The sequence below is a fragment of the Rana temporaria genome, chromosome 2 (assembly GCF_905171775.1).
Source record: "Rana temporaria chromosome 2, aRanTem1.1, whole genome shotgun sequence".
NCBI classification, from domain to species: Eukaryota; Metazoa; Chordata; class Amphibia; order Anura; family Ranidae; genus Rana; species Rana temporaria.
Genome location: NC_053490.1, coordinates 365,234,305 through 365,259,765, shown reverse-complemented (window position 1 = coordinate 365,259,765; position 25,461 = coordinate 365,234,305). Strand labels below are relative to the sequence as shown.

The 25,461-nt window shown below is 41.8% G+C and overlaps 1 protein-coding gene across 5 annotated transcripts in view; it reads right to left on the bottom strand.

Annotated features, from left to right (window-relative positions):
* Nucleotides 1-25,461, bottom strand: part of FOXP4 (forkhead box P4) — a 124,370-nt gene that overhangs the window by 28,479 nt on the left and 70,430 nt on the right. For all 5 annotated transcript variants that reach the window (XM_040337660.1, XM_040337664.1, XM_040337662.1 and 2 more), the window contains exons 6-8: nt 14,056-14,206; nt 12,219-12,399; nt 3,021-3,125 (exon numbers count right to left, since the gene is read on the bottom strand). In XM_040337660.1, coding sequence (XP_040193594.1) covers nt 3,021-3,125; nt 12,219-12,399; nt 14,056-14,206 — 437 coding nt within the window. The remainder of the gene's footprint in view (nt 1-3,020; nt 3,126-12,218; nt 12,400-14,055; nt 14,207-25,461) is intronic.

Sequence of the window (25,461 nt, the reverse complement as noted above, 5' to 3'; positions counted from 1 at the left end):
CCTGTCTTGTCCCTTGTTTAAATAGGCATTTCCCTGTTCTGCCTCTCCTTGTCAAGATCATGAGTCGGGGCACGCGCCCGCTATCCTGCTTTTACGGACTGATGCACAGGTACAGCAGTTTGCGCAGAAGTGCCATTCTGCCTACGTATATCGGCGTGAGACGGTTGGCAAGCGGTTAAATCTACCTCTGAAGCAAAAATACGGTATTGACACACAAACAGTTACAGAACATAACAGCATTTTTCTTTTCATATTAGCCATCCTTGCTTGAATCAGGTTAAAGGTATAGTCAAGACTTCCTATTCTGGGTTGCTGAAAAGAATGTCTGATGTATGTTGCAACACCAGAGCTTGAGAAAATGTAGTTACTGTCCTGTACCTTCCTCCTCACAGTGGTGAATTTTTGATACTGGCATTGAACTTCAAAGGATAAGTTATGATAGCTGCTATTTCTAGTCCTGAAGGGACCGTTCTACAGATAACATAAGTGTAAAATATCAGTGGTGTATTTAGGTTTTGTGCTACCCTAGGCCTGACTAAACTCATGCACCCCCTAATTTAAATATGACCACTCCTTCCTGTCAAGGCCACACCCCTTTCTGTTTAAAAAAGGTGACACTAGTTCTGAGGGCCGGGGGGGGGGGGGGGCAATGGATTCCCTTAATTTGCATAGATTCATAGATTTACTCTCACTTCCTGTTTGGCTATGGGGCAGGAAGTGAAGGGAAATTTATGCAATGGGACAGAGATGGTAAAAAATAACCTGACAGGGGCTATAACCTTTCATACTCTATCCAAAATGAAAAACAAAGTGTTGCCTATAGTTCTACTTTAAGCACAAATTTCTGATAATTTTATGGAGAGGGCTAAGAAGATATAACCATGCCAATGGTGCAGCAGAAAACATATAGCACAGTAAGGAAGGTTTGTGGTCCAGGATGATAGGACAGTCAAAATTAGAAGCAGCTAATTTGCCTGTCGGCCCAGTCCACCCCATAAAAGCCGGCAGGGACTGTTTCCATGCTGCCCTAGGCCTGGGCCTTGTTGGCCTAGGCCAGGATACAGCGTTGATACAGACAGTTTGGTAAACTGGATGCTTTTGCCACTTTGATTTATGATAATGATGAACATTGCCCAGCCAAGAGTACTTCTGTAACTCATTTGTGTTTAGGCAACTTGACAGAGTGGATTTCCACTACATTTATTTTAATTTAGTAAGGATCACACCTGGTAAATGCCTACAGCACATATGCTATGCTATGCATTATGCAAGTCTTCAACAACTGACTGTGCGCCTATGGTGGAAAGAAAATGTAAATTTAAGCAGACTGGCAGAACTTTCCCTGCCTCTTGTCCATGTTAAGCTTTAATCTGGGTGTTTGAGGGCCCAGGTCTAGCTTGTTGTGAAGTTTGATGGTCAATGAATGAATGTATGGATATATGTGGAAGGGTTCAGTATATTGAGAGATTATCTTCTGTGCATGTGTATCCAAACTACATCAATTTTGTAAATAAAGAATGTAGCATCAGTTTTAATTTTAACTGCTGAACCATTTAAAAATAGTCTAGTCATTCCATTTGAGGACAAAAGTATAAAGAAAATGAATACATTTATGTTTTAATAATATTGTTTGAAATTAGAAAATTCAATAATATTTTCTAGAAAGACTACACAAGACAAGAATAACACATTTATTTCCCCCCCAAAATGCAATGTTCTGTGTCACATTCAACCTACAGATTTGCAATGTACAGCTTTGAATATGTAACTGATGCAAACCTATGCATGCAAAATAACATGAAGCTATGGATTTGCCCTTCCAATCGACTGAAGTGTTCCCTTCATCTTCATGGAGAAACACGCTCTAAACTAGTAATAAGCTTTGTAATGCTGTTTGCAAGTAACCGAAGAAGGGAGCACAAGAATGAGTACATCGAGTCAACAGTTGCAGCTTTAAAGTACACTGTATCTAACCTCAAAAATAAAAAATAAATATATGGCAGCTTATCAGCCTTTCGATATGGTGGCTGCAGTAGTTTCATTTTTTCCTTTTCCCTTGTAATCTTGCAAATTGCACACTTCCTGCCCCTTGGTGCTTACATTTATTTCTCTATTGTTTCTATAGGGGCAGTCATGGTTACATGATCAATTTTTTTATTTTCAGATCAAACAGGTCAACAAGCATTTCATTCACTTGCTAAAAAAAATTCTTACCCCTTATTTATATTTTAAAAACACTTTCAGGCCTCGTACACACGACCTGTTTTCTCGGCAAAAGCCAGCAAGAAAACTGCTGGCAGAGCTTTCTTGCTGAGAAAACCGTTCGTGTGTACGAGGCTTTCAGGTTTCTCGTCGGGAAATCTGGCCAGAATCTCAACGAGAAAAATAGAGAACCTGCGCTCTATTTTATGGTCGAGATTCTTGTTAGCCTGTTTCCCGACGAGGCACCCGAGAGTGTGTATACTTACCTATCGCCATGGAAACCCATGCATGCTCGAAATGACTTTGACACATGCGCGGTAGCTTCCACGGCATAGGTAGGGTGAAGCAAGATGGCGGCGACGGCATCGAATATGACGAGTGCATGCTCGTCCTACGTGATGATGTCACTGCGTTCTTGCCTTTCAAGAGAACCGCGGTTCTTTTGAAAGGTCAGTGTGTACACTCGGGCGGCAAGAGATTCTTGCCAGGAATCTCGTCGGGAAAAACTATGTTTTTTTCCTGATGAGATTCTTGCCCGTGTGTACAAGGCCTGAGGTTCTAAGGCAGGCCAAAGGAAAGTCTCAACTTTTCCCATGGCTACTAAAGGTGAAGAGGTGAAGTGTATTTTGTTAATCTAATTTATTAGAAAGCTCTACATTTTTGAGGTAGGCTTACTGACAACTGTCATGGTTTTCCAGTTATCCCAGAGAGGACCAAAACACACACACACACCCTCCACTTAACCATTTTTAATAATACATATATTATTCTTATATTCTGTAAACATTGGACAGCGCAAATACATAGCAGGTACTAACTTTATAAACTGTCCCATGTCATCACACAAAGCTTCACAGCCAGGCCATCGACATTCACCATGTCCGTAAAGAAGGTGCGAGTTGGGAGGCACCTCAAAATGTAAACTTTAAAACAAAACAAGGATAAGTAAATTTTGTGTCAATTAAATAGATAATAAATAAACAAATACATAAATAGATAAATAAAACTAACATAAATCATACAAGCCTCAATCCTAAGATTACATATAATAAAGTTCAAACCTAAATTAAGGAAATCGGCTTGAAAGGAATCTTATATAAAATCATTTAAAGTATACATTTATAAAATATTGGTTTCAAAGTATGGTTTGTAATTGTACAAAGGGGCAGCCATATTTGCTCATTGTATTTTTAGTTTACACAACAGTTATGGCTTCCTGTTCCTTCTCATAGGACCAACAGCCGACCCACTGAAAAAATGAACTTCTAAGGCCTCGTTCACACGACCATTTTCCTTGACAGAATCCATCAAGAAACTTGGTGGAAGAGCTTTTTTGCAGAGCAAAACAGTCGTGTGTATGTTTTTCATCGAGAAAACTGTCGTGGAACTCGACAAAAAAAAAAGAAGAGAACAAGTTCTCTTTTTCCTCGCCGGGGGTCTCAATTTCCTTGTCGTGTTTCTCGTCGGGCTGGTTTACGACGAGAAACACGTTCGTGCGTATGCTTAGAAACCCATGCATGCTCAGAATAAAGTATGAGATGGGAGCGCACCTTCAGTAAAAGTAGGGTTTGTAATGGAGATAGCACATTCGTCACGCTGTAACAGACGGAAAAGCGCGAATCGTCTCTCACCAAACTTTTACACACAGTAACATGAGATTAGCAAAAGCAGCCTCAAGGGTGGAGCCAGTGGAATCAAACTTCCCCTTTATAGTGCCGCTGTACGTCACCGCGTTTGAGAACGACAAGATTTTGTCTTGACAGTGTGTACGCAAAGAAAGCTTGTCAAGATTCTCGACAAGCCTAAGAAGGAACTAGTCGAGGAAAACGATGTTTCATTTACGACGAGTTCCTCGGTCGTGTGTACGAGGCCTCATAATAATATCTCATCTCAGCAATTAAGCAGGGACCTTAATGATTGTAATGGAATACAAAGCATGCAGTTGTGGCTGATCCACAAATCTTTAAATTTAAAAACAAAAATACAAAACAAAAAGTATTTAGGACAACAACTGCAATATTAACAATAATGAGAATGTGCTAAATATACTACATCTTCCCTTTAACCACTTCAATACCAGGTTCTTTCACCCCCTTAGCTGCCCAGGCCGATTTTCAGCTTTCAGCGCTGTCGCACTTTGAATATCAATTGCGCTGTCATGCAACACTGTACCCAAGTTACATTTTTATATATTTTTCGGCACAAATAGAGCTTTCTTTTGGTGGCATTTAATCATCACTGGGTTTCCCCTTTACGGAAAGCAGACAGTTCAAGGCAAGTTTTTTGAAGTTGTAACTTTTGTCACAATGTTTTGGAAAATGAGAAAATGAAAATATATATATATATATATATTGCAGTACAGCGTTATCATATATTGGGCGTGGTGATGATCAGGGACAAAGACTGGTGACAGTATGTAATTTTTTTTTATAATTGTTTTTTTCTTTTTTACGATTTGTTTTTTTACCACACTGTGTCCAGAGAAATACAGTGTTACCATAGTAACACTGTGCTACTTTGGGGCAGTGATCATGATTTTTTTTTTTTTTTTTACACATTACGATTGTTTATACCAGTGAATTTCACTGGTATAAGCAACCATTTTTACTGTATGAAACTGAATCAGTGTGTTTTGTTGTGATTAGATGTGATTGGCAACAAATAATCACATGGTACAGATGGGCTGTGATTATCCCTGTCTGTATCATGTGATCACTGTAACCAATCACAGCTAGCAACACAATTGTACACAATGGATGGCATTAAAGGAAGCCATCCATTGTTTTCAATTGTCATGTGATCTGCTGTGATTGGTCACATCGATCACATGCTACATGAAGCGGGTTGGTACACTGGTCAGTCATCGGCTGTGTCTGGCCCCAGGGAGGTGTGTTCCGGGAGCTGGCTGTGATTTGACAATAGGGTGGGTGGGAAGTGATTAACCACTTAAGGACCGCCTCATGTACATATACGTCAGCAGAATGGCACAGGCAGGCACATCAACATATATATACGTGCCCTGCTTGACGTGGGTCGGGTGTCCGATCGGGACCCCCCCCGTACATGCGGCGGTCCCCGTGGCTTCAGGAGCGATCCGGGACGACGGCGCGGCTATTCGTTTATAGCCGCTCCGTCGCGATCGCTCCCCGGAGCTGAAGAACGGGGAGAGCCGTGTGTAAACACGGCTTCCCCGTGCTTCACTGTGTCGGCGCATCGATCGCGTCATTCCCTTTATAGGGAAGACACGATCGATGACGTCATTCCTACAGCCACACCCCCCTACACTAGTAAACACACACAAAGTAAACCCTAACTCCTACAGCGCCCCCTGTGGTTAACTCCCAAACTGCAAACTGTCATTTTCACAATAAAGAATGCAATTTAAATGCATTTTTTGCTGTGAAAATGACAATTGTCCCAAAAATGTGTCAAAATTGTCCGAAGTGTCCGCCATAATGTCGCAGTCACGAAAAAAATCGCTGATCGCCGCCATTAGTAGTAAAAAAAAAAACAAAAAAAAAACTATCCCCTATTTTGTAAACACTATAAATTTTGCGCAAACCAACCGATAAACGATTATTGCGATTTTTTTTACCAAAAATAGGTAGAAGAATACGTATCGGCCTAAACTGAGGAAAAAAAAATGTTATATATGTTTTTGGGGGATATTTATTATAGCAAAAAGTAAAAAATATAGCATTTTTTTCAAAATTGTCGCTCTATTTTTGTTTATAGCGTAAAAACCGCAGAGGTGATCAAATACCACCAAAAGAAAGCTCTATTTGTGGGAAAAAAAAGACGCCAATTTTGTTTGGGAGCCACGTCGCACGACCGCGCAATTGTCTGTTAAAGCGACGCAGTCCCGAACTGTAAAAACCCCTTGGGTCTTTAGGCAGCATTTTGGTCCGGGGCTTAAGTGGTTAAAGAGTAATTTTTGGGTGATTGTTTGTTTTTTAACAACATTTTTTGCAGGTTCCTACTTTTTGTTATTCTGAATATCTGTTTATTTGTGTCCATGTGCAGAATGAATGTGAATCAGAGTGACGGATTAATATCAATCCACTGCTGTACTTGCAGAGTTCTAATGAGGAAAGTGGCAGGGTCTGCATCCCTTTAGATGCGACTTCCCTTTGGGAGTATCTCACCAAAAAAAATTATTGCAGGGAATGCCCAAAAACTGAGTTGTATCTTGACAGGAAAATTTGTGAGCCAATAAAAACAAACAGGAAATTAAATTTCGGGTGGGTGGGTGCAGGTTGAAGTGTTCTATACACCATGCCTCCAGGTTACCATTGTATTTTACAGAGAATTACAGTGCTGCAGATTACAATGGAAGGGTAGTTTTTTATAAGTAGCAAATTAGCAAATTGTATAAGCTACACTATTTTTTTATTTTATTTTTGCAAATTTTGTCCCACGAAATAGGAGTTATTCTTTAACCACTTCAAAGCTGGACCAATTCGGAAATTCCTTTCATACATCACACGCAGCGGTTTTTCGCACACAAATATTTTGGAAAATATACACTTAATGAGTTTTAGTGAACACAAACACAATTTTATACCCAATTTTATTTTTTTTAAATAAAAGATTATGTTACGCTGAGTAAATAGATACCAAGCATGTCAAGCTTTAAAGTTGTGCATGCCTGTGGAATGGCGACTACGATACATTACAGTATCCATAGGTGACACTTTAAAAGCCTTAACAGGTTACCAGGTTAGAGTTACACCCCTTTCACACTGAGGAGTTTTTCAGGCGGTACAGCACTAAAAATAGCGCTGCTATACCGCCTAAAAAACTCCTGCACTGCCTACTCAATGTGAAAGCCCGAGGGCTTTCACACTGAGTCGATGCGCTGGCGGGAGAGAAAAAAATCTCCTGCCAACAGCATCTTTGGAGCGGTGAGAGGAGCGGCGTGTATACCGCTCCTTCACTGCTCCTTTCCATTTAAAACAATGGGAAACCGGGGCTATACCGCCACCGCGCCTCCCGCCCCAGTGTGAAAGGGGCCTTCTTGTTCTTGCTCTGGCAATCGTGGTGATAGCTCACATGTGTGGTGCAATCACACTTTCCATATGCGTGCAGGACCTACGTGTATGTTCGCCTTTGCACATTAACACGGGGGTTTGGGGGTGCTTTCAATTTTTTAAATGTATTTATTTATTATTTTACACTGTCCATTACATTTTTTAATCAACTTTATTGCCATCACAATCAATGATCACCATGATCATAGGTTCAAGAAAGGAAGGGTGACCCCTGGAAGTCGTACATCTAGCATGGGTGCTCAACCTGTGGCTCTCCAGCTGTTGCAGAACTTCAAGTCCCATCATGCCTCTGCCTTTGGGAGTCATGCTTGTAACAGTCAGTAGCTTGCAATGCCTCATGGGAATTGTAGTTCTGAAACAGCTGGAGAGCCACAGGTTGAGCACCCATGATCTATGGTGTCCTGCTGCAATGAATGGAGTGGCAAGCTCAACCTCAGGCCAGGCCATGCCCCCAACACATTTCACTCCACCCCCCAGAGCTTAGTCATGAGAATCCCTGTGGGAAGGGAGAGCACGGGAATGGGCTCGGTTCGATTCACACCAGACAAAAAGTTCTAGCGAACATGCCAACCCTATTTAAGTCTATTGGACATGAACATGAAAAATCAAAAGTGCTCATTTTATATGTGAGTTATTGCCATAAAAAGTGTACTGCCCCAGGGGGACTTGTATCAATACAAAAATGTTTTTTTTTTTTTTTAATTACCGTTTTTTCAGGAGCAGTGATTTTAATAATTCTTAAAGAGAAACAATAAAAATGAAAGATAGCTTTAAATATTTTGTCTGGGGGGGGGGTCCTCTTAGTCTGCCTGTAAATTGGTGCATCTGTGCAATGTGTAGAACAGTGTAGAGCAAAAAAAGGGCCTGGTATGGATTTGGGGAGGGGGGGTCATTTTTTTTTAAATTCTGTCAAAGGGTTCTCCTTAACCACTTCAATACACTATATTATATACTCTGCACTGTACTATATACACTGCACTATATTATATATACTACACTGACTGCACTATATACACACTATACCGACTGCACTATATACTCTGAAATGTATTATACCGTATACTATACCGTAACACTCTACCGTATACTCCACAGTACACTGTTATATACTCTGCCCTACACTGTGCTATATACTCTTCAGTACACTGTTATATACTCTGCCCTACACTGTCATATACTCTGCCCTACACTAAGCTGACTGACTGCACACTACACTACATACCCTGCCCAATCTCCATTCACAATAATACTATATACGACTGCTGTGTCTGCTGTTGACTTAGCCCTGAGCCATGATTGGCCAAAGACATCCTGCCTTTGGCCAATCATGGCTCTCACAGCAGATCGTGCTGTGATTGGCCAAAGCATGCAGGTCAGGTGCATGCTTTGGCCAATCAGCAGCCATTAATGCACTGCAATCTCACAGTGCATTATGGGGAACTCTGTGGCACTCGAATTTGCCGCGAACGGCCCATATGTTAATTTCTTCTGCGAACAAATGAACACCCGATGTTCAAGTCGATTATATATATATATATATATACATATATACACACACACACACACAATCTCACAAAAGTGAGTACACCCCTCACATTTTTGTAAATATTTTATTATATTTTTTCATGTGACAACACTGAAGAAATGGCACTTTGCTACAATGTAAAGTAGTGAGTGTACAGCTTGTGTAACAGTGTACATTTGCTGTCCCCTCAAAATTACTCAACACACAGCCATTAATGTATAAACCACTGGCAACAAAAGTGAGTACAAAAAGTGAAAAGTGAAAATGTCCAAATTGGGCCCAATTGGCCATTTCCCCTCCTTGGAGTTAGTGTCGTTAGTGTTAAAAGGTCTCAGATGTGAATGGGGAGCAGGTGTGTTAAATTTGGTGTTATCGCTCTCACTCTTTCATATTGGTCACTGGAAGTTCAACATGGCACCTCAAGGCAAAGAACTCTCTGAGGACCTGAAAAAAAATTGTTGCTCTACATAAAGATGACCTAGGCTATAAGAAGATTGCCAAGACCCTAAAACTGAGCTGCAGCATGGTGGCCAAGACCATACAGAAGTTTAACAGGACAGGTTCCACTCAGAACAGGCCTAGCCATGGTCGATCAAAAAAGTTGAGTGCACATGCTCAGCGTCATATCCAGAGGTTGTCTTTGGCAAATAGACGTATGAGTGTGCCAGCATTGCTGCAGAGGTCTAAGAGGTGGGAGCCTGTCAGTGCTGAGACCAAACGCCGTTCAATGCATCAAATTGTTCGGCATTGCTATCATCCCAGAAGGAAGCCTCTTCTAAAGATTATTCACAAGAAAGCCTGCAAACAGTTTTCTGAAGACAAGCAGACAAAGGACATGGATTATTGGAACCATGCCCTGTGGTCTGATGAGACCAAGATAAACTATTTGGTTCAGATGCTGTCAAGCGTGTGTGAGGGCAACCAGGAGAGGAGTACAAAGACAAGTGTGTCTTGTCTACAGTCAAGCATGGTGGTCTGAGCCTGCATGTGTGCTGCTGGCAATGGGGAGCTGCAGTTCATGGAGGAAACCACAAATGCCAACATGGACCGTGACATTCTGAAACAGAGCATGATCCCCTCCCTTCAGAGACTGGGCCACAGGGAAGTATTACAACATATTAACTACCCCAAACACACCTCCAAGACGACCACTGCCTTGCTAAAGAAGCTGAGGGTAAAGTTGATAGACTGGCCAAGCATGTCTCCAGACCTAAACCCTATTGAGCATCTGTGGGGCATCCTGAAATGGAAGGTGGAGTAGCGCAAGACCTCTAACATCCACCAGCTCCCTGATGTTGTCATGGATGAGTGGTAGAGGACTCCAGTGGAAACCTGTGAAGCTCTGGTGAACTCCATACCCAAGAGGGTTAAAACAGTGCTGGAACATAATGGTGGTCACACAAAATATTGACACTTTGGGTCCGATTTGGACATTTTCCCTTAGGGGTGTACCAACTTTTGTTGCCAATGGTTTAGACATTAATGGCTGTTTGTTGAGTTATTTTGAGGGGACAGCGAATTTTCACTGTTATACAAGCTGAACAAATAACTACTTTACGTTGTAGCAAATTTCTTCAGTGTTGTCACATGAAAAGATATAATAAAATATTTACAAAAATGTGAGGGGTGGACACACTTTTGTGAGATACTGTGTGAATATATATATATATATATATATATATATATATATATATATATAAATAAAGGTCTCATATGCTTTAAACGATCAAAAACATTCTTAAGATCCAAAAAAAGCAAAAGCAGAATTCTTCAGTAAAAGGAACCACTTGTTACCAAATAGTCCAAACCTTATTACACCCTCAAAGGTGAGAGTCCAAAATTAAGCTTTATCCACTCAAAGGGCCGGATTCAGATACTTTGGAGCATCTTTAGGTGGGGCGTAACGTATCTCAGATACGTTACGCCGCCGTAAATTAGGGCGCAAGTTCCGTATTCAGAAAGAACTTGCGCCCTTAGTTACAGCGGCGCAACGTATGTTGTCCGGCAGACCTCATAGCATAATCCTATTAGGCATTTTATTCCCATATAAACCCCCCCCCCCCCCCCTTACAATTTTGCACTTACTAAAACACAATTAAAATGAGCTTTGGTTAATACATAATGATGACTGCCCAGACTGCATTACACTCTCTCACCGATCCTGTGATTCCTGGGTAGAATTTGAACCAGCTGGCAGATAGACAAGCTGTGTAGTCAAGCCTAGGCACGATTAAAAGGTGTATATATCTGATAGATTCGGTGAGTGCAAACTTTGAGGGGAGCAGTATCACGAGGTGTGGTGAAGGATCTGTATATCTATACACCTGACATATCCTAAGGAAACACTGAGTGGATAAAGCTTCATTTTGGTCTCACCTTTTAGGGTGTAATTAAGTTTGGACTATTTGGAAACAAGTGGTTCCTTTTACTGAAAAGCACTGCTTTTGCTGGATTTTAATACATTTTTTGATCGTTTAAAACATGTGAGATCTTTATTGACAATTTTGTTATAGTAGCAGCTAACATATATGTCAATACATTTTTTTTTTTCATGAGTGTCGGATTAGCGATTTATTTTGCTTTTAGGTTATTGCACTTTATTTTGAGATATATATATATATATATATATATATATATAGATATGTATGTATTATATATATATATATATATATATATATATATATTATATTGAGGTGGGTAAAGTAAACCAGCTTCTCCTCCCATTTTCCATCAAACCACAGCACTCCATGCTATGATATCAGCCATGCAAGTTCACCACAGATTTTGTCCCTAGTTCCTAGGACATCATCGTACAGTAAGAGGTATTCCTTGCTGAGAAAAGTCATTTCCAGAATATTGGAAAATGTGTTTTTCTTCTATACAAAATATTTACAACATTTAGAAATTAAACTATAGTTAAGCTGCAATCATTTACTACCATATACATGTATAGGATTAATTATTCCACATTTTCAAGATCCGAGGCTTTACAAATAAATATTTCCATAATTTAGAAAGCTCAAACTTTAAAATTTACGTTTCACACAATTATCTTCATTTAAATGTTATTTTACAGAAAACTAATGCCGCGTACACACGATAGAAAATTCCGACAAAAAAACGATTTTTTCTGATGGAATGTTGGCTCAAACTTGTCACTTGTCACGGTCACACAAATCTTGTCGGAAATTCCAACCGTCAAGAACGCAGTGACGTACAAGACGTACGACAAGCCGAGAACAATGACGTTCAATAGGCAGTTTGGTTCTTCCCCTTGATTCTGTGCATGCATGTTTAACATAACAGTAGTCCAGAACTTCTAGATCGTTGTTCCAAAATAAGAGACTTTATATTTATAATTGCTATTAGTAGACCCAGGAGAAGCTAGCAATAAGAAGAAAAGCTTGCATTTTTTGAACAATCTACAAGTTAATATTCACCTGTCTCGCCGTGTGTTTTGCCCATTTTGTAAAGACATGTGAACTATTGGAGGTGACACCTTGGCAGATGGATATGAGGTAGAAATTGTAGAGCTCAGTTCAATGTTGTCCTGTTTGCTAGAATCCTCTTGATTATTACTCATCTCTTTCAGGAGCTGTTGAAAATCTGATGGGGAAACAGCTGAAAAAAAGTTTAAAATCACTTAATGGGGTTCCTAAAGAAATAGTGTATGCTCATCATGTTAAACCTATGTTCACTTTTCAAGGTGTGTGTTGTATGTAAAGCTGCTTTAATTTTAACTATCCAATCAAGTGCAAGCAAAAACCCAGTTTTAATTTCCCTGGCATATGATTGGGAATTCAAAGTGAACACAGCTTTACCTTATTTTTCTAGGCAAAGTTAACATTCAGTTTTCTAAGTGAGCAGCCTCTACTCTTTTTTTTGTAGGGGTCGGCAACGACTGGCATGCATGCCAGATATGTAACGCGTGCCAGACATGGAATGCACCTGCATTTACAATGGCACGTGAGGGAAGCCTGGGACATCCCCCTCCCACGCATCAACAAAACCAGCCAGTGGCTGCAGCTGGCTACCTGGGAGGTAGCACGGTTGGTTGTTCCCAACATCATTTCCTGCCCACCTCCATTCCTGCCCACCTCACTCTGCTTGTCTGTACTTAGCCAACACTGAAGCAGTGTTGACCACATCTAGGAATGACGTTCTGCTGCACCTGGTAATCTCAAACCATGCATAGCTTATTTCCAATATTCATATAAAAGAACATCTGGGTAGCAGTGACCATAACATGATTTCATTTAATGTTAGCCCGTTTAAAAAAACGATCGTATCAGAACGCATCCCAAGAGCCTTTTAGTTTCATGCACCTTAAGAGCTCAGCTCCCCCTTCTTCATCCCACAGACATAGTTGCCAATCAGTCCTCCTCAAACTGACAGTGATGTGGCAGCTTTTTTTCATAGGTTAAATAACTGATCGTGTCAGAACGAAGTGACGTAAAACACAACGACGTGCTGAAAAAAACAATTCTTCCAAGCATGCGTCGACTTGATTCTGAGCATGCACAGGTTTTTAACCGTTGGTTTTGCATACTAACGATCGGTTTTGACCTATCGGTTAAATTTTAAAGCAAGTTTGCTTTTTTTTAACCTATGGTTAAATAACCTATGGGGCCCACACACAATCGGTTTTGACTGATGAAAACGGTCCGTCAGACCGTTGTCCTCTGGTTAACCTATCGTGTGTACGAGGCCTAATAGTTATGTTACACAGTAAAGTAACATACAATATTTGATTTTTAACAAATGGAACTATCAAGTATGACTGCACATTACCAATTTAAAAGCATTTAATTTATTGTTTCCAATTCACAAATGATCAATAAGCGTTGCAAATTAAAAACTGCTGGTACCAAACAATCTGGCCAACATGTTGACGAAAAAAGGTAAATTTCTACAGCAAAAGGCAAAAGTCATAATTTACTATTCTGGCAAATTCAATGATCTGTAACTGTTTCCAAAATTATTCAGTTTGGTCTTCAATTACTGAATGCATCAAGTATGAAGCAAGTGTATTTCACACTAAAATACTGTAAGATTCTTTAGTTGTAAGCAAAATCAAACTTCTGTAACTGTAAAACATAGATAGGATTATCTTCACTGCAAAGCATTATGGGATGAATCTATAGGATGATCCTAAAAATTGGAAGTTTTCTCTAAATGTGCAGACGAGTTAGCTAAAAAAGCAGCTTTGTGTGTGTGGATAAATGTAAATTTTCTGTTACTACTTTACTTAAAAGAAAGTTATCATCAGACACTCACCTTGGGGGAGGCCAGGTATATTTACATGCCCTTGGCTAGGCTGTAATCCAACTAGACTCTGTCTTTGTAAGTTTATCAAGTGCTGCTGCTGAAGTTGCTGCATCTGAAGAATCTGTTGCTGGAATGCCAACTGTTTATTCCCCAGCGTTGGCTGTATATAAAAAAAAAATGTACATAAATAAAAAGCTAAACAATGCAGATATGTATGCAATATAAAATGAAGTACTAGGAGTTTGTCAAAGTCATGTACTTATTTTTTTTAAACTGTACAGTACTTTTAAAAGACCTTTTGAGTTATTATTGCAACATAAACCAAAGGTTGCCTTTAGATTATTACTTGTTTGACATATTTTGATTACTTGATAGTGACAAGATGTCGGAGTGATGGACTCTGTCATAGAGGTGAGTATGCCAGGTGGGTAAAGGAATTTTTATTGGGTACAGGCAGCTCTCTAGAGTACCATGGTCATAGATTGGGTATTTGGAGTAAGTCTTTGAATGAAAAGAGGTGCCACATAGGGTGACCACATGTCCCGGATTGCCCATTTTGCAGGTCTGTCCCGGGCACCTTCATTCCAGGACAATACAATGTATCGGAATAAAACTGACACAACCCCCCCGCGGGCCAATCTGATGCCCCCAAAAAAGGCTGACACATCACCGCTTTACTCACTGACAGTACTTGTCCTGGACGGGAATGCCTGGAGAAGCACAATCCCTGCCCCCTGCTTGTGATTGGAGAAATCATAAATCCCACCTCTTATGTCCAATCACTGTGCTGTGATTCGTTACAGCACAAGCTGATTTTTTGGAAGGGGGGGGGGTGTCCCTGAATGGAAGTTTGGAAATGTGGTCACCCTAGTGCCACAAGGTTTCTCACCATCCAGGTAAAAGTTCACTGGTCGCAGAGTTCTAAAGAAATACCAATGCCTTTGGAAACTCTAAAAGAGTGGGCATTTCCTTAGAAAACTTGACCAGAAAACTTTATCTGGGCGATTGAAAATCCTGTGGTGCTGTTCTCTTTACATTTTAATACTTTGAACACTGTATTTAATACATAGTTTGTAAATGTTGCCTCTAGTGGACATTTGCATACCAAGGAATGTTATTTAGGAATGCTGAGTTTAGCAAGCAGGGGACGTAGCTTTGTAGAGCATTACCAGCTTTAAAGACATTCTGTCAGGAAAACGAAAAGCTGCTGACGGGTAAGAAGGGCAGTCACCCAAATGTGCAGCAGCTTTTAGTATCTCCTGCTTTGCCTGAATGCCAGGTCTACTTGAAACAGAAACGTCAGCACTTCCTTATAGTACTGAAGCTTGTTTTCAGCTCAGAGTGATGGGCTAATAAGAATGTGCGAAGGCAAAGCTAGCTCCAACGCTACATGCGCCGCCTGTCAGAAGCGTAAAGCATAAACTGTTGGAAACTGTTGTATGTATCTCGGCCCTTCATAACAGAAACAACATTTATGAAACATTAATACTTGTTATTAAGAGTATTTATATTAATTAAAGCAGTGTTCTGCCCTCTCCAAAAATTTTAAGTCAGCAGCTACACTGTAGCCTGTCCTGGAAACCAGCAATGTCGGCACCCCAGCCGATGTTCCTGTTGGGTGCTGCTGCCGCTATTGCCGGTAAGGGAACCCGGCAGTGAAGCCGTGTGGCTTCACAGCTGGGTCCCTACAGCGCACGCGCTTCTCACTCTTACTCCCCCGACAGCAGGGGAAGGAGGAGGGGCCCGAACTTGTGACGAACCTCACTACGGCGTGATGGAAGTGGGGACAGGGTACCTGTCAAAAAAACAGGTACCCGCTCCCCCCCCCCAAAAAAGTGCCAAACGGTGGGGGGGGGGGGCTGATCAGATAAGCGGAAGTTCCACTTTTGGGTGGAACTCCGCTTTAAGCTTGTAATATTAACATACGTATATAAATATATATAAACTCTACAAAAATAGTTTAAATAGAAATATTAGGCCCCTTTCACACCTGTCAGTTTTTTCAGGTGGATCTGAACGGGCGCTTCCTGTAACTCTATGGAGCGTCGGATGTCAGCAGTGACATGTCCACTGACACCAGATCGGCCCCAATCCGATCCTCTCCGCTTAAATGTAATGCAAACCCTATTTTGTGTCCGACTGGCGGCCCGGATGAAAACTAACAGATTGTTTGTTTTCATCCAATCCCCCATAGAGGAGAGCGGAGATCTGATAGGGCGGTCCCTGCACAGTGTGCAGAGACAGACCTGTCATCTCCCGACTCAGCGGAGATCAACGGAGCGATCCCTGCTGAGCAAGCAGATGTTTAAAAATGGATCCTCTTGGGATTAACTTTTTTGGGTGATCTGATGGAATACAGTGCATAAGCTACAACTCAAACTCATTTACTGACAAACTGATCTCACAGGCAAAACACAGTGGAGAATTTAAAGAGGATTCTCCCCCCACAAGGATCAGAAAAATTCTATATTGCAGTTTCTATTGCAGTCGGTTTTTGGATGCTTAACCCAGTTGAAGTGACATTTACTGACACATGAGTAAATAGATGATTTTCATTTTTAGGGAAAACAGTGCAATCCTTTACTGGCTTCAGAGATCTCCAGAACTTCCATTAGCAATAACAAGTCCTCTCCCGGCAGAAGCCTTTTTTTATATCCACAGAAAAGACAAGACTACCTCACTTTCAAAAATCTCCCCTTAGTCAAAGAGAAGTGTTCACATGAGACGCCAATCTAATGCTATGCTATGTGCTATGATCACCCCCCACCCCCATCCAAATGATATAAAAATTAAGCATGCCATGCATATCCCTAAAAATTGTATTATGTAGGAATTGTAACAGGTCTTGCAAACTTCATCCTAGCATAGCAAAATACCCAAGGATCTAGAAATCACCTGTGTTCTGTGATAATTGTTATGCATGCTGTTTCATTTCCAATAAACCCTCTGATACTTTGATGTGATCATGTGGACTTTCTTTTCTTTATTTAAATTGTGCTTCTTTAGCTGGGTAAGGCTATGGCTTCACAAGGTGGATGTTGGCCAAATTCCCTGGCAGCAGCAATGTATGCTTTGCATAGAACCACTGCTGTGTGATATGATAATACTTGAAGTGACATAACGACAGAGCTAATAAGCACAGCTGTCCTGTCTGTGAACTTGTGCAAGCTGGCAGTAAGGGGGGGCGATGACTAGGATAGTGGTTATAAAGAGTGTATCATGCAGAGAATTACAAAACTAAAGATTTAAAAGCTCAAGCCCCAAAATTTAGCACACTAAAAAAAATATATAGCATATAACAGTTTTGTGACAGTTCACATGCCTGGGCTGCATATATTGTGAGGGGTACACTCTATTTTGTAGGGACAGAGTTAACAGAAGAAGTGGAGGGGTATGTACATATGTGAAGAGCGATCTGAAAGTGAGTGTGAGAGATATCACTAGCGAGAACTATGCTGGCTGACATCATTACTGGAGCTCCATAAGAGTGCAGCAAATTACTTGTGGCAGTATATTTTAGCCCACCTAATGTAAAGGATGTGGAGGGATCTGAGCTTTTTTCACAGATTGAAATAGCTAGCAAACAGGGTGATATTAATATGGGTGGTTTTAATTATCCCAATATTGATTGGGCAAATGTAATTGCAGAGTTAACAAAAACTTGCCATTTCTTAAATGTATTCCAGGACAATTTCATGGAACAGATGGCAAAAGCCCCAATAAAGAAAAAAAACTGCTGGATCTATTAATTTCAAACCTCATGGAGCTTATTACAGATAGGCAAGTTAGAGACAACTTGGATAATAGCAGTCATGGAGTAATCACAAGTATCATAAGTTAGAGGAAAGAGAAGCATGTTGGTATGACAAGAACTTTAAAAAAAAGTTAACTTCAATAAGCTGCGATCCTTACTGCACGTCACTCAATAGGACCAAGGCAAGTTGGAGTGTTTTAAAGATGAATTATGCAAGAACATTAATCAATGTATTCCATTGCATAACAAGCATAAAAGAACAAAATGTAGCTAAATTCTAGTGTAAAAAACAAACAAGTAAATGACAAAACTCAGGGCTTTAAAAATTACAAAGTAGAAGGGACACCCCCAGCATTCCAGATTTACAAGAAATGCAACAAGAAACACAGGAGAGCAATCAGAGCAGCTAAATTAGAATATGAGAAACACATACAGCAGTTAAAACAAATCCTTTTTCTTTTTTTAATATATCAATAGTAAAAAGGTTTTAAAAGAAAAGTCAGACCCCATAACAGATGAACACGGGTAGATGGTCATAAATTACTGGTAAAAATTAGTTGAGTTAAAGAGGAAGTAAACCCTCTGAAACTTTTCCCTAAAAAAAAAAACCCTGCAAGAGAAAGGCATAATGAGCTAGTATGCATAGCATACTAGCTCATTATGAATCACTTACCTGAGATCGAAGCCTTGGCAGCGGCCCACGTTCCTCTCCTCCGCCATGATACCCAGAGTGACTTCCGGGTATCGCTGCTCCGGCGCTGTGACTGGCCGGAGCATCGATGAAGTCACTTCCACGCATGTGCATGGGAGCCGTCAGGGACGGCACGGTCCCATTCATTAATGGCACACTCATTGCTCATTTGCAATATTTTCTGCAAATATCTCCTTAACTGTGTAGGTTAAGGAGATATTTCTTGCACCTATGGGTAAGCCTTAATCTAGGCTTACCTGTAGGGCCAAGTGGTCTGTAATGACCAGTTACACTTACCGGTAACAGTGTTTCTGGAAAGTCTTCCAGGACGGCACCCTGAGAGATGACTGGTCCCACCTGACAGGAAACACAATCAAAGAGGTTAAAACCCCTGCCCCTCAACATGCTCCTCAGTTGTGACAAAGTATTGACCCTCACCAGTGCACGAGAGTGAAAACTACCACAACAACTCTATACATAATCAACCTACATAAAAAGAGTGGGTGGGAAGTAGGCCTGCCGTCCTGGAAGACTTCCCAGAAACACTGTTACCTGTAAGTGTAACTGGTCATTTTCTCAAGTCGTCTTCCATGACGGCACCCTGAGAGAAGAGCAAGTAATCCAGGCCTACCTTAGGGCGGGACAACTGCTTGTAGGACCTTCCTACCAAATGCCAGATCCTGAGGCGATAACAACTCCACTCTGTAATGTCTCAGGAATGTGCTCTGGCTTGTCCATGTAGCAGCTCTACATATCTGTTCCACCGATGCTCCGGCCCTTTCTTCTCGGTCACATTCCACTCGGTCACCAAGGACCGAGTGGAATGTGCTTTAAGGACCCTCGGGACTTCCCTACCAGCCTGATCATAGGCTAAGGCAATAGTCTGCTTAATCCATCTAGCTATGGATGCTCTAGATGCTTGTTGACCTTTCTTCTGGCCAGAAAAATTAACTAATAAATGGCTGGACCTTCTAAACTTATTAACTTTATCTAAATAAGTTAGTAGATAACGTCTGACATCTAAACAATGAAAACAACTTTCCCTCATGTTCTGAGGATTGGTGCAAAAGGAAGGAAGGACAATCTCTTGAGTTCTATGGAACTTTGAGGCTACCTTTGGAAGATACAGGGGGTCCTGCCTAAGTACAACCCTGTCATCAAACAAACAAAAAAATGGCTCTTTTATAGACAGCGCCTGAATGTCGCTAATCCTCCTGGCTGTTGTAATTGCCAGTAGGAAGGCAAACTTAAAAGTGAGCAACTTGATCTGAATAAGATATAATGGTTTGAACAGAGCCCTGGTTAGCTCCTCTAAAACCAAAGTAAGGTCCCAGGGGGGAACTTTAGAGACCTGTACCGGGGACAATCTATCTCTGGCTGCCAAAAACCTCCTAATTAGGGGGTCCAGAGTCAATCTCCTGTCTAAAAAACAGGATAAGGCTGCCACCTGCACCCTAAGTCTTGGTTGCCTGATCCGCGCCATCCTAGAGGAAACCCAGGATGGCAGGGATCTCTTGTTGGGATGTCCCCTTCGCCAGACACCAGCGGGAGAAGACACCCCAAACCTTTGTGACTGGCTTCCTGCTTGAAAGGAGTGTATCAATTACCTTTTCAGAGCAGCCCTTCTCCCGCAGAGTCTGCCTTTCAAGAGCCAAGCCGTCAGTTTGAAGAAGCCAGGGTCTGGATGGAAGACTGGACCCTGAAGGAGAAGGTCTCTCCGGACTGGGAAATGCTGAGGAGGAGCTATGGTCTAGCTCCAGAGGGTGGGGAACCATGGCCTCTTGAGCCACCATGGGGTGATCAGGATCAACCTGCCCTCTGAGTGGCTCAGTTTCTGCAATACCCTCGGGATCAGACCCAAGGGGGGGGGGAGCGTAAGCCAAGTGGAAATTTCAAACTTGTGCCAGCGCATCCACCCACTCTGAATGAGAAGAACCTCTTTACTCTTCTGTTCCTCCTGTTGGCAAAGAGGTCGATCTCTGGTTCGCCGAAGAGGCGGCACACCAGGGGGAAAACCTTGGGGCTCAATTCCCACTCCCCCTGGAGAATCGGCTGCCGACTGAGACAGTCTGCCTCGATATTGAATGCCCCTTTTATGTGTACTGCTGAAACCGAAGGGGATATGTTGTTCTGCCCATCCCAGGATTTCCAGGGCCAGGACCAGAAGAGCGCGAGACTTGGTGCCTCCCTGTCGATTTAGAAATGCCACAACTGTTGCATTGTCAGAAAGGATCTGGACCTCTCGGCCCCTGATTCTTTCCTCAAACGCTCTCAGGGCCTCCCCAACCGCCAAGAGCTCTCGAAAATTGGAGGAGGTGCTTCTCTGACCCTGGCTCCAGGCACCCTGGGCTCGAAGTTCCTCTAGGTGGTCCTCCCAAACCCAGGCACTTGCATCCGCAGTAATTCTCGGAGACCTCAAAGGTGCCCCTCCTGAAATTTCTGAGGGTGAAGCCACCACTTCAGAGATTCCCGTACTACCTCTGGGATGGGAACCCTGTTGTCTAACATCTCTCTGCCTCCGTCCCAGGAGGATAGGAGGAATTTCTAGAGGGTCCTGGAGTGCAGCTGAGCCCACGGAACTGCTGGGATGCAAGATGTCATTAAACCAAGAACCCTCATGATCTCTCTGTAAGTAGGGATGAGCTTCGTATTCGATTTGAACTCATGTTCGACTCGAACATCGTATGTTCAATCATTTGTCTAATTACGAACGTTTTGGGCCGTTCGCGCCAAATTCGAGTTACGTTTCACAGCCCATAATTCACTGCGGCATCGCAGTGCATTGCTGGCTGATGATTGGCCAAGCATGCACTATGACCCGCATGCTTGGCCAATCACAGCTTGCAAAAAACGGAGAGCCATAATTGGCCAAAGCCAGGGTGGATTTGGCCAATTATGGCTCAGGGGGTTTAGTACACACTATAAAAGGTCGCCTGCAGGTCGGCCTTGTGTAGTGTGTTGTGGTGGTTAAGAGAGAACAGAGAGAGACAGAGAGAGTGTCATTTTTTTGCAGGTATATAGAGCAGGCAGGCAGGCTAGTCAGTTAAAGTTACAGTGTGTAGAGGATATATATGCATCCCAGGTGTTGTATATATATTTATACACTGTATAGTTTAGCTAGATCAGCTCTTCCTAATTTACTGGCAGGCAGGTGATTGTGCTAGCTGCAGTATTCTCACGTGGTGTATTGCCTGTGTCCTCTACAGTGTGCACCATAAAGCTACTTGGTGTGTACTGCCTGTGTCCTCTGCAGTTTGCACCTAAAGCTACGTGGTGTGTGTACTGTCTGTGTCTGTGCTATTTTTCTCAATGATTTTCATCCATATTGCAGGGACCAGACATTACATTAAAGCCGCAAGCAGTTTTAAATTACTTTTTTCTTATAGTAATCTCATTTTGTGCAGGGACAATCCTAAACACGAGCCACTTCACAGGCATACTATAGACACCCAGCAGGTACATGTTCCCTGGGGCAAGACCCGGGTTCTCAAAGACGTTTTCACAGGCATACTATAGACACCCAGCAGGTACAATATTTAAAGGAATTTTCAATTTTTTTTATTTAAGCATCATTAAAATCACTGCTCCTGAAAAAACGACCGTTTTTAAAACTTTTTTTCCATTGATACATGTTCCCTGGGGCAAGACCCGGGTTCAAAGACGTTTTCACAGGCATACTATAGACACCCAGCAGGTACAATATTTAAAGGATTTTTTCATTTTTTTATTTAAGCATCATTAAAATCAATGCTCCAGAAAAAAAAAAATTCCATTGATACATGTTCCCTGGGGCAAGACCCGGGTTCTCAAAGACATTTAACGACAATAACTTGCATATTAGGTTTTAAAATGAGCACTTTTGAATTTGAACGTTCGAGTCCCATTGACGTCAATGGGGTTCTAAATGTTTGCGCGAATGGTCGGACCGTTCGAAGATTCTGGTGTGAACCGAACGGGGGGGGGGGGGTGTTCGGCTCATCCCTATTTGTAAGAGGCCTCCTCTATCCCCAACAGGGATGTGACAGCTAAAATGAGCCCCTGAGGGATGAAGCGGGAAATCCTTCCCCCTACCCCTGAGTAACTTGAAGTCCTTGTCACCTGCTTTCTGGTTGGAAAAGAGAATACCTGCTTTCTGCTTGTCCCTTCCAACGTCTGTTACCGGTAGCCTTCTTATCTGAAAACCGGTTCTTAGCCTGGGGGCCTCGAAAACAAAAATTCTCTTATGCCGCGTACACACGGTCGGAATTTAAAACAACAAATGTTCGATGTGAACTTCCGACAACAAAAATTTGAGAGCTTGAAAAGCTTTAAGTGTTGAGAGCATCTCTGTTTGAACTGAGAGAAACTCCCTCATCACTTGAGTTGTCTCCTTCCCTGGCAATTTCTGAATACACCTAAAGCAAAAGGGTTTAGAAGAGTCCCCCCCCCCCCCCCCGTGGTCTCCTCTGTAGCCGGGGCTGCTATTTCCTCAAGTTCCATTGCTGCAGTGCTTGCTTAAGAGGATCTGAAAGGCAGCAATGCTGTGGAATCGAGAGCGGAGAGAAGTGGGTGCCTGTCTCTCCTGCCCGCTTTCTCCTATATTTTGCCAGAGACCGGAAGCGAAAATGACGCAGACACATCATTTCCGGTGCTCGGAAGAAACTGCCCCCTTCTTCCACCAGACGCCGGAAAGATGGCGCAGCGCTATACTTCATGCCTCCAGGCGCCATCACCTCTCCCAGCTGCCCCCGCGAGCCGCCAGGAGCCTCAGGAAATGGGGAATACCTGTGCCCCAGCATATGATGAAAAGCCAGCTCTCCTTTCTGGAGGGACATCCGAGCATGCAAGGGGGGAGACAAGACAGTGGCCCCTGAGGTTCTGGGTACACCCCCATACCCATGGTCCTTCAGCACTCAGGAGGGCTCTTCCAAATGCTGCCCCCCTGAGAAGAAAGATAGGCAGACCCCCACCCCAGGAAGGACTGACATATCCTACCGGACCCAGGGGCTTCCTAAGCTTGTTGTTCGGCTCCCAGGGGGGAGACCACCAGGCCCAGGCTTCGGGTCTTTAAGGAAAAAATAAACGGTTTCGCTGTAGGTGAAACATAATCAATAACTGAGGAGCTCGGGGAGGGGTGGGGGTTTTTAACCTCTTTGATTGATTGTGTTTCCTGTCAGGTGGGACCAGTCATCTCTCAGGGTGCCGTCCTGGAAGACGACTTGAGAATAATGGGTTTGATAGTCTTATTGATATTATGATATATTAACTAAGTTTCATTAAGGTATCTCTGTGGTTGGTTGACTGGAGACCTCAAATATGAGGATTAATTACATAGATTAGTTATTCACTCTGCAGAGGTGCTCAAGAAGAATTATAATAATGATGTTCAAATATTTTAAGGGTGATTTCATTCACTGTAATAAACTGTTTACTCTAAGGTCCCTGAAGAGGACACGTGGCCAAGATTTGAGGTTAGAAGAGAGGTAACTTAATCTTAGATTGCGGAAAGGGTTCTTTTTTCTTTTTCTTCAAAAAACTTTTAGATATCTTTCTCAGGAAGTAGAATATACAGGGCTATGGGAAATTTTAGAGGATAAAAAACACACACACACATAGGTTGAACTGCATGGACCTGTGTCTTTTTTCAACGTGTAACTATATACTTTATACAAGAAAAACACATGCTATATTTAAAAATAATAAAATAAATACTGTAGCTGCTGTTCATATATATATATATATATATATATATATATATATATATATATATATATATACACAACACATAAATGTGACATCAAAAACACTACAGGTTTTTTTTTTTCTTCAATATTTGTTCAAAATATTTAAAGTATATGATATGGTCTATTGTCCTAAAGTATATGTATATGTATGCTAATGATTTTTGTTACACATCATTCTCTTCCCTCTCTTTCCTTCTGTACTTGTATATGCTTTGATATTTTATATGTAAAACCATTAATGAAAAATATATTCAACCTATAAATAAAGTGCCCAGTGCTTGAATTCATAAGTGCCAATGTTCTGGTATGTGCCCCCACACTCACCGGACGGTTATGACCTTCTGCATTAAGCATTAGAGTCAAAACCAGCATAGTTTCTGCATAGAAACCAACTTCTAACCTCAGCTTGTTCAATTAAGATTTGGCAATAAAATCTGGAAGCTGGTTGGTTTCTGTGCAGAAGTGTGCCTGATTTTGCACTCTTCAGCTTTAGTAAATAAACCCCGCTGTCTCTGTGTGTGGAAAGGAAAGCCAATACCTGACAAGTCTGACATGGCACAGTAAATTCATTGTATACAATGATAGTCAGGGTATTGATCATTAATTCCATAATTATCAATCAGTGCAGCTTATCAGTGCCACCTAGTGCCTATCAGTGCCGCCTATCAGTGCCCATGAGTGCAGCCTCATTAGTAACCATCAGTGCAGCTGATCAGTGCACATCAGTGAAGAACTTATTTGCAACATTTTATAACAGAAACAAAGAAAACTATTTTTTAATTCAAATATTCAGACTTTTTTTCGTTTGTCTAGCAAAAATGTAAAAAAACACAGATGTGATTAAATACCACTAAAAGAAAGCTCTGTGTCAATTTTTTTTCATCAAAATGTAATTTGGGTACAGTGTTACATGACCGCGCAGTTGTCATTCAAAGTGGGCAGAACAGTATGTACATTGTTTACATTGGTTATCAGTGCAGCCCCATCAGTGCCAAACAGTTCGGCTTAATAGTGGCCATCCATGTCGCCTCATCAGTGCACATCAGTGCAGCCTTATCAGTGCCCATCAGTACAGCCTCTTCAGCACATATCAGTGAAGAAGAAAAATTACTTATTTGCAAAATGACAACCTGGAAGGGTTCTGTACATTGACATAATTTCATGCTTGTATGATTGACTCATTGTTTTTTTTGCTGACGTCTGCATTAGGATACGTCAGATTTTAGGCATCCTCATTTTTTGGTTGG